This window comes from Cucurbita maxima, unplaced genomic scaffold, assembly GCF_002738345.1.
Source record: "Cucurbita maxima cultivar Rimu unplaced genomic scaffold, Cmax_1.0 Cma_Scf00019, whole genome shotgun sequence".
Taxonomy (NCBI): Eukaryota; Viridiplantae; Streptophyta; class Magnoliopsida; order Cucurbitales; family Cucurbitaceae; genus Cucurbita; species Cucurbita maxima.
The window spans coordinates 1,072,160-1,081,422 of NW_019272035.1; the positions used below are offsets into that span (position 1 = coordinate 1,072,160).

Sequence of the window (9,263 nt, forward strand, 5' to 3'; positions counted from 1 at the left end):
TTTTTTTTTTTTTTTTTTTTTTTTTTTTTTTTTTTTTTTTTTTTTTTTTTTTTTTTTTTTTTTTTTTTTTTTTTTTTTTTTTTTTTGTGCAGCTTTACCGGTGGAGATACCGGAATTGCAATTTCAAAGAAGGCAGGCATGACACCTCTTTCAGATGGAACTGGGAGGCAAAGACGCCTGCATTGTGCTCGAGGATGCAGATCTTGATTTAGCTGCCGTTTACATCATAAAGGGAGGCTTTTCTTACAGGTGAGAGCAGATTCGTTTATACTGGTTGATACCAGACTCGTATTTGCTTCCCAGTTTCCATTCTTTGACATCCATGAAAATCTAAACTACTTGACTGATTTAATAGAAAGAATACAACTTGTTCTTGTTCTTCATTCTTACATTAGAGTAGGTTACTGCCCACCCTCTAGCCGATATTGTCTTATTCAAATTTTTCTTTTCGGGCTTCCACTCAAGGTTTTTAAAACGCACCATCTGTTATTGTGATTGTGAGTTATTCTTTCTCCTTCACCTATTTCTTCTTTCATTCTTCTTTCACTGTAACCAAAGATTGAACCGACACCCTTTCTTTGACCATCCGAGTTGTAAGTAAATAAATAGGAATAAGAAAAGGAGCGGCATGAGAAGAACCTATACGGGAGGAAGAAAATGAAAGATTCATTCTCATTCACCTCTTCAACATTTCGACTACTACTTACTTGCCTTCCCTTTGTTTGGTAAAGAGAGGTTTCCACACTCTTATAAAAAATGTTTCGTTCTCCTCCTTAACCGATGTGGGATCTCACAATTCACTCTCCTTTAGGGCCCAGCGTCCTCGTTGGCACTCGTTCCCTTCTTCAATTGATGTGGGATCCCCTAAATCCACTCCCTTCGGGACCCAGCGTTCTCGCCAGCACATCGCCCGATGTCTGACTCTGATACCATTTGTAACGGCTCAAGCCCACTATTAGTAGATATTGTCTTCTTTGGACTTTTCGATAAGGTTTTTAGAGCACATCTCCCTTATAAAAAATATTTCATTCTCGTTCGCATCCTAGATATCACAAATAGGTGTCCTTTCTATGACAATGGCCAAAGGTGTACTAAGTAAAGGCCCATATGGCTAACTTAACTGTTGGTGCACCTGAAGACGACTTGGACATTATTCCGGTCGTGACCGAGTCATCAGCGAGAATGATATAACAACGTTTTGATTTTGAGTTATTGCATTTAATCTTTAATGATATAAAGATGACAAAGCTGATAATGAGATGAGTTACGATTAGATATGTCCATTCAACCTACATTCACGTGAGAAGTTTCCATTTAAACGGAAATGAAGGAGAGAAATAAAGGAGAGAGGGGGGAGATTTTTCTTCTTTTTTTTTTTAGCAAAACGCGGCCAAAATGGATAATCTATGAGGTGGCAGTAGACGCTTTTCGTCCCTATCTTATCGATAAAAATATTTTGGAGAGAAAGTATAACATTTATGAATATTTTTATTAATTTAGCGTTTTTTCAAATAAATAAAATTTTAGAAAATCACTATCAAATATTTCAAAGATGTTTATTTTATTAATTAAAAAATAATGTCACCCTTTCATCATTCCCTTAATCTAAACTTTGTAAACCCTTAGTTATATACCATGTGATATGATATTAAATGGCACATGTGACATAAATCTTATTTGTTACTAAGAAAATAAATATCCCCAATACATACATATAATATATATATATATAATAAAGTGGCAACCATAGCCACCTAGCTTGTTTTGGAAATCCCAAAATATTTAATTAATAAAAGTATTGATCATATGATAGACAAATATTTATTTTATTGTTATTTTAAATTTGTTTTATTCCTCATAGCTGTTAGTTCACATATAAATCTTTAAGCCAATTCTATATGAACTTCATACAATATTTAATGTCCATTAAAAAAAATCAAGAGAGTACAAATAATGACAAAATAATAATATTACATAATGTTTTATTCATCTATACGAGATAAGTTGTATAATCATAATTTAGTTGCATAAAAATATCAGTATATTTAAATATATTTAATTATAATAATATATATAATAAAACTAGAATTGACGTTCTCTGCACCTATTCAGAATCTCCATCTCAATTCTGACTCGAGAGTGTAATCACCGAGATAAACGAGCTAAACAAAGAAGGGCGTGGGAGTCCGTTCAGATTTTTTAGAAGTAAATGTTATTGAGTTTGACTCATATTAAATTGTAATGCCCCATATCTCAGATTCGGACTGGAATTTAAAATTAAGTTTGATGTCGGATAACTCTAACATTTCTTGCATCGTCACTACATAGCTACCATAGTTTTTTCTTGAATTGTTTCTAAGAATGAAGACTATCTCCACAGATCATTATAGGTCTTTTTAGTATATTTTGTCATCCCATTTTTTAAAATTTAAAAATTAAATAGGCGTAAATTTATAATTTTAGGGTATTAGGATTTTTTATATAATTAATAAATGGTAAAAATGGAAATAATTTAACGGGAATATTTTGTTTTTGAGTCAAAATGGTTGTTATAATTCAAAAATGATTTTTCTTTTTTAATTAAAATTTATTTGTTGTTTGAAAAATTGACGCTCCTGATAATTAGTTATTAAACTAACTGTGTTACCGCAATTGGTGTTAAAATTAGTGGGAAAATAAATTAAAATGAAAATGAAAATGAAAATTAAGCTTGTGGCGGCTATTTTCTGAGGGCCACTTGGATATGTCTTTTCAAACTCCACTCGCTTCTTTAGATAATTTTCTCTCACGCGCTCAAAATCCTATTATTATTACAAAATTTGTCAAATTTTTGGACAAATATTGCTATATTAATGTCCAATGTCTTCAAATTTTGTATATTTTATAGCCTATATTAATCATTATTAAATTAATTTTTTATTAAAGCTGGGATCTATTTTAAATGAGATTAAGAAGGAAGGATGGAGTAGAGAGATTTCTATCTGTCAGTTAAATGAGGTTGAAAACGTAAATTACATTCTCCATCCCGTCCCCAACCTTGCATTTTCCCTGTTAGCTAAACGAAAATGAAATAGGAACTTTTTCTGTCTCCGTCTCCGTCTTGAGATCATTTCTGTACATATATAAACAGACATATTAAAAATGGTTAATATCATTAAATTATTCGATAAAATAAAATAGAGAATTTGGAAAGTACCTATTGGACAATTATATAAATTGATTGAGGACCCTTTGATAAATTTATCTAAAATCAATTTAATTAGTTTAATAAAAATGTAAAATTTGTAATATATATATATATAATAAAAGAAAGTGAGAATCACGCGCTTCTTTGTTACTTGAAAATGACCAAATTGTCTTTATCTTCCACTATAAAATCTCAGTAATCCCACCTTCCATGGCTCCCTCACTCCTCTGTTTATTTCTCGCCGGACTGATATGAGACTCACCAACTCCCTCCCCGACCTTCATAGCCACCGCCGTAACCAGCCACCGGAGACGGACGACTCTCAACTCCACCACCACCTTCAGACTTCCCTCTTCCATCCACCTTCCTTCTCCTCTGATGATTTCCTCGACCAAATCCTCTCCACCGCTCCCCCTCCCTGGGAACTCCCCGTCGGACTTCCAAATCCCCACTCAAACCTCCCTCCCCAGCCACCGCCGCCATCTAATCCCGACAATGGCGCGTTTCAGATCGGCGACGCAACTCCAGCGGGCAAAATGGCCATGGCCTTGCTTCAACAGCAGTTACTCATGTCGAGAGGAATCGCCACCGTCTCCGATGTTTCCAGTCTCCTTCCAATGCTTAGTAACGACGTCGTTGAAGTCGAAGGCTCTTCGTCCTTCAAATGCCCTAATCCGGTACTCAAAATCAAACTCTCAAATCCAATCGCTAATCGTTCAATTCGAAAATTAGGTTTCGATTTGGTACCATTTTGATTTTATTCTTGCAAATTAATTTCATTAATACTTCAGATTAACCACGGCTCTGTCATTCCCTCTATCTTCAACGAATTCACCGGGTTTCTGAACGCCTCTGGTTCCAGCCAGAACCAGAATCAATTTCAGGCAGTAAGTAGTTCGATTTAATCGTACACTTCAAAAAATAACCTCACCATTATTTTAAAACTTCATTTCACCAATCTGCAGGGAAATTCAAATTCACAGAAACAGAACTTCATAGCTCCGGTATCAATCAATCCTCCACCTCCGTCTGTCCCTGGCTCCGGCGGTGGTGCTGCAACATCAGCTCAGCCCCGGCAGAGAGTCAGAGCTCGGAGAGGACAAGCCACAGATCCTCACAGTATAGCGGAAAGAGTAATCAACTTCCTCCGTTTATTTTCATTTTTCATTTTTGGAATTTTCATTTTCTTATTTTGTAATTTTTAACAGTTACGAAGAGAACGAATTGCAGAGAGAATGAAAGGTCTGCAAGAACTGGTTCCCAACGCTAACAAGGTCAGTTTCGTCTTTTCAATTTCACTAGGGACTTTTTCGTAATTTCGCTTACACGTGTCGACAGCAGGTTCCCTTTTTATTTATTTGACGGTTCTGGTTCTGCCACGTCAAATTATCATAATCTCTATCTGTATATTTTGTATTTCTCGGCCGGAGACCGTACTCTTAGTTTGCGGGATTTGCAGCCCCAAATAAAGTATCATAAGGAATCCAAATTTTAAAATAAGCTTAAATTATATATAATTTATTTATAAGATAAGAAAAAGAATTAAGAATATTATTTTAAGATGTGTGGTTGTTTTAGCTTATTTGAATGAACAAAGTCTCCAAATTATTGTTGAATACATTCTTTTAATAAAATATGTCAACATGTGTAAAGTATAGAAAGATTTTAAATAGTATACAAGCTTCTAATACCATTTTCTTTAATGGGTTTGGTATGTTTTCTCCAGATTCAAACTCTTTTAGTATAATACAAATAATATTGAACTATGAAATTCTGATCCAATTTGAGACTCAATCTTAGTATAATAAATGAAAGAGTTTATGATTTGGTCTCTCTATTTTATGGTTGTTGGGTTTTTTGTATTGTTTTCATTGGTTCAACACAACATATAGAACTTTGATCCACTAAAATTTGTTAACTAGTCGTTTGGATAATGTTTGGTCTGATTTTGTGCTCGCTGAGCTATGTTCAAATTGATTTCATGTGTCAGGATTTCGACCTATTTGAGATTCAATTTTAGTATAATACAAATGAAAGAGTTTATTTAATCTCTCATTCTACCGTTGTTGGATTTTTTTGTGTTGTTTTAATTGAGTTAAACACAACATATAGTGGTGGAGATTTAAACTTTGATCCAATGATAGATGTTGTATTAGTTAACTAGTCGTTTGGAAAACGTTTGGTGTGATTTTGATTATATTTGTTTGAAGTGTTATTATTTGGAAGGTATTGGTAGGAATAATAGTAATAATGATGATGGAAATGATAGAATAATTGGGATGATTGTAAAGAGGTTGGGTTTTTGGAATGACAGACAGACAAGGCTTCAATGCTGGATGAGATCATAGACTACGTAAAGTTCCTTCAGCTTCAAGTCAAAGTAATCTTTCTCTATCTTTATCTTCCTGTGTCTTGTTTCTCTCACAACTGTTACAGACATACAAGATAACTTAAACAAATTTGTATTGCTTTTCTTTGTTGGCTCTTTGCTTGCAGGTTCTGAGCGTCAGCAGGTTGGGCGGTGCCACCGCCGCCATGCCTTCCCTTCTACCCGATTCTTCCACTCAGGTATCACCCCCATCACTTCTGACAATGTTGGAACTTTGAATTTTATATTTGATGGGATAATTCATCTGCTCTAAATTGACTAAACTTATAATTTTATTGAGTTTAGTGTTTATAGATTTTGAAGTTTGAACTTAAAACTTTTTAGAACTCGATATTATTTGATTTTTAAAACTTAGAACGTATTCAAAAGGTCGTTGAATTTTGTGTTAAGCTTGAAAATTTGTACATTTGTGGGATTCTTTTTGATTGACATGAATTTTGTAGTAGAATATGAGTGATCGACTGTTAACTGATTAGTAGTAGGTTTAAATTCTAAGGGATAGGAATGAGGGTTCATTGAAAACTACTCTAGAGGAAGAAATTAAAGTCTTCATATCAGCATCATCATGGAAAATGACGTTTGGAATAATCCTTAATTCATGATTTGTCATGTATTAAAAAGTCAACCTATCGAGCGAACTTTTATATTCTATTAGGTAAATATAAATTACAACTTTATAATAATGGTAAGATCTCTTCTTATTTTCGATGTGGGATCTTCTTTTAGGGTGGCACTGATTGCAACCTGTCCAACGAAACCGGTGGGGCTGTTGGACAGACCTCTGCCGGAGCTCCGACGAGTAACGACGCAATGGCGATAACGGAGAACCAGGTTGTGAAGTTAATGGAGGAGGACATGGGCTCCGCCATGCAGTACTTACAAGGCAAAGGCCTCTGCCTCATGCCCATCTCTCTCGCCACCGCTATCTCTGCTGCCACGTGTCACAGCCGCCCCATCACGACATCGAAGGGCGGAGGAGATGCCCCCACTTCTCCCAGCCTCTCGGCGTTGACCAGTCAGTCAACCGTCTTAGGTAACGGCACCGTCGACAGAGCGGTCAGAGACTCTGCCTCCGTTTCGCGGCCGTGATTTGACGAGATTATGTAAACGGAGAATCGAACGTCGACTTGGTAAGCCAATGCCGACTAAAGTCTATGAAAATATGGCTCCTCTTTAGTGACTCAACACGGCGCCGTATTTGCCTAGCCTTTAGTAGGGAAGAAATTGTATATTCCCTTTTTTTCTTTATTAAAAATTAAGTGTTTTTTTTTTTTTTTTGGTGATGAAATTAAATAAAATATTGAGTAATAATGGGCTTAATTAAAAAATGATTATGATTAATCTTAATATGATTGCTTTTGCGTGGGCCATATGGACCCCTTATATGAAGATTAAAGAACATAATTTGATTAAGTAAGTGCTGGTTGGTGTTTGTTTGTTGATTTAAGAAGTAGATTAGGACTTAAGTCAACCCCTAATTATTCTAATTGATTTGTTTTATTTAAATAAAAATGCTGACGTGTCATTGTTAAGAACTTTTTAATTATGGAAGCTTAAACCAATTTGATTCCATTTTTATGATTCAACATTGACCTAAGTTATTTTAATTGTTTTGTTTTTAAAAAAAATCAAATATTCAACTTAACCCAATAAACAAACATTAAACTACATGAATCGGTTCAACTTAATGATAGAAACTGATTAACAACATACCTATATTTTATTTGAAATATTTAAAGGATATTGAAAATTAATAAATAATATCGAAAATAGATAGTTGGGCTGTGAATCCTACTCAGTTAACGTCCGAAATTTTTTTCAACTCAACCCGTGTACATCCAAAAAATGAGGCGCTGAAATGTTAGGGACTTATTATTTGTAGACCTCCATGATATTCTAAGTGGGCCTGCTTGGGCTGAAAATAATGGGCCGGACCATCTGGTTTTCAGTTCGACTCCCCAACCAGCCCAACCAATTTCCTGGGCCTGTTATGTTGGTGGATCGTACTTTAATGTATTTACCTTACAAGTATAATTAAATGAATAAATAATGTATTTACTTTATAAGTATTTTTAAGGTTCAATTATTCAAAAATAATTTTGAGATAAAAAGAAATAACTAAGACTAAATTAGAGAGTGAAAAATAGAAATGTGTACTCGTTTAGTGGTAAATAGTTCAATTTATATCCTTACAACAGTTGAACTAAAGAAAAAGAGAGATTAAAGAGCGTTCATTTTTGGATATTCGAACGTCATAAGTAAATATTACAATACAGACAATAATGTCTGGTCTCAATTTTCCACGTGTGTTTTAATTGGGCATTCAAAATATGGGAGAAATAAAACTCAACCAACCACATCATCCAACTCTATACGGTCTCAATTCATCTTAAATTTGTGAATTAATCAAATGTGACCAAGGATACTCGACAATATGAACCGATCAAACTCAAATTATAAGAGTTGGGTTGAGTTAATTTTCTAAAACTAAAAAATATTTGGTTTCGGTTTCAGGTGCATTGGAAAAAACTACCAGGTTGGGTTTTGAAAAGTTTTGGGTTGCAACCAAACTTTTTTTTGTTGGTCTAAAAAAATTTCTCAACCAACCCTATCCCGACTCATGTACACCTCCCTATTGTTTGTAATAGAATACCTAATGAACATATCAGAATAAATCAATTTCTGACTATTGATTGATTAACTTATTATTATGGGTATTATTATAGTGAATAAGTTGTTGAGGACTATATTGTAATATTAAACTTTAAATTTTTTAGATATGACCGTTGTCGGGTGAAGTTTGCAATATTTCTCAATTGCTATATTTTTCATACCAAATGATTTTTTTGTACATTTCATTAAAGTTTTCAAATCATTCAATGTCAATCTATAGTTGACAAAACACAAAGTAATGTCAAAGGATTTATCAAAAGTCAAACAATGAACTGTACATTTAATTATTTAATATTGAAAAAATAATCTAATGTTAGAGTTTTTTTTTTTTTTTTTTTTTTTTTCAAAATTTCAAATTTTAAACATTTATATAATGACAAACAATGAAATGAAAAATTATCCGAAAATTTCCTGTTATAGTATATCACCAAACCTAATATACAATGAAATATAAACCAAACGAAAATGACAAAACGAAGATACAATTATGGATCTTTTTTCCATCTAACTCACTCAACTTTTGTTAAGAAGAATCACGTAAGCAGTCATCACTCTCGAATCGATTGGATTAAACACAAACACAACAACATTTCTTCCGTCCTAAAAAAATTACTCTTGTAGCTTAAACTCTAGGGTTGTTTCCCTTTTATAAGCCTCAAAATTTTAGGGTTTCTTCAAAATTTGGTGGGTTAAAATATCATCATTTAACTTAGACGCAATATGTCGCCGCCACTGCAATACAACCACGTGCGTTTTGTCACCGCCGCAACATAGCGTAGCTCAATTATTATAAATTGAGAATGACTAAATCAAAGAAAATTAAACTTATTCGTTTCGTCCTTAATTGAATATTAGTTCAATTTTTGGCCAAAACCGAATGCTTCGATTCGATTTTGGGTTGAAGTAGATACAATTTTAGATCATGAAGAAAAAAAAAAAAAAAAAAAAAAAAAAAAAAAAAAAAAAAAAAAAAAAAAAAAAAAAAAAAAAAAAAAAAAAAAAAAAAAAAAAAAA

General features: G+C 33.4%; 2 protein-coding genes and 1 long non-coding RNA gene across 3 annotated transcripts in view; 2 read left to right on the forward strand and 1 right to left on the reverse strand.

Annotated features, from left to right (window-relative positions):
• Window positions 1-283, reverse strand: part of LOC111493800 — a 3,387-nt gene extending 3,104 nt beyond the window's left edge. The window contains exon 1 of the long non-coding RNA XR_002720065.1: window positions 272-283. This is a non-coding gene — a long non-coding RNA (uncharacterized LOC111493800). The remainder of the gene's footprint in view (window positions 1-271) is intronic.
• LOC111493799 (NADP-dependent glyceraldehyde-3-phosphate dehydrogenase-like) overlaps window positions 1-393 on the forward strand; it is a 2,353-nt gene extending 1,960 nt beyond the window's left edge. Inside the window, exon 4 of the mRNA XM_023143654.1 lies at window positions 93-393. The gene's annotated coding sequence lies outside the window, so the exon portion shown is untranslated. The remainder of the gene's footprint in view (window positions 1-92) is intronic.
• A 3,005-nt stretch (window positions 394-3,398) lies between these two features.
• LOC111493801 (transcription factor bHLH69-like) lies at window positions 3,399-6,849 on the forward strand. The gene is made up of 7 exons (XM_023143656.1): window positions 3,399-3,864; window positions 3,979-4,074; window positions 4,153-4,320; window positions 4,396-4,461; window positions 5,502-5,567; window positions 5,684-5,755; window positions 6,303-6,849. The coding sequence occupies exons 1-7, from the start codon at window positions 3,439-3,441 to the stop codon at window positions 6,663-6,665; spliced, it is 1,257 nt and encodes a 418-aa protein (XP_022999424.1). The 5' UTR covers window positions 3,399-3,438; the 3' UTR covers window positions 6,666-6,849.
• Window positions 6,850-9,263: the final 2,414 nt, after the last annotated feature.

Bases quoted from the DNA above. Each gene is read 5' to 3' on its own strand.
- LOC111493801 (XM_023143656.1), top strand. From the start codon at position 3,439: ATGAGACTCACCAACTCCCTCCCCGACCTTCATAGCCACCGCCGTAAC. The intron at 4,462-5,501 runs GTCAGTTTCGTC...TTGGAATGACAG, and splicing joins TGGTTCCCAACGCTAACAAG to ACAGACAAGGCTTCAATGCT. The intron at 5,756-6,302 runs GTATCACCCCCA...ATCTTCTTTTAG, and splicing joins TACCCGATTCTTCCACTCAG to GGTGGCACTGATTGCAACCT.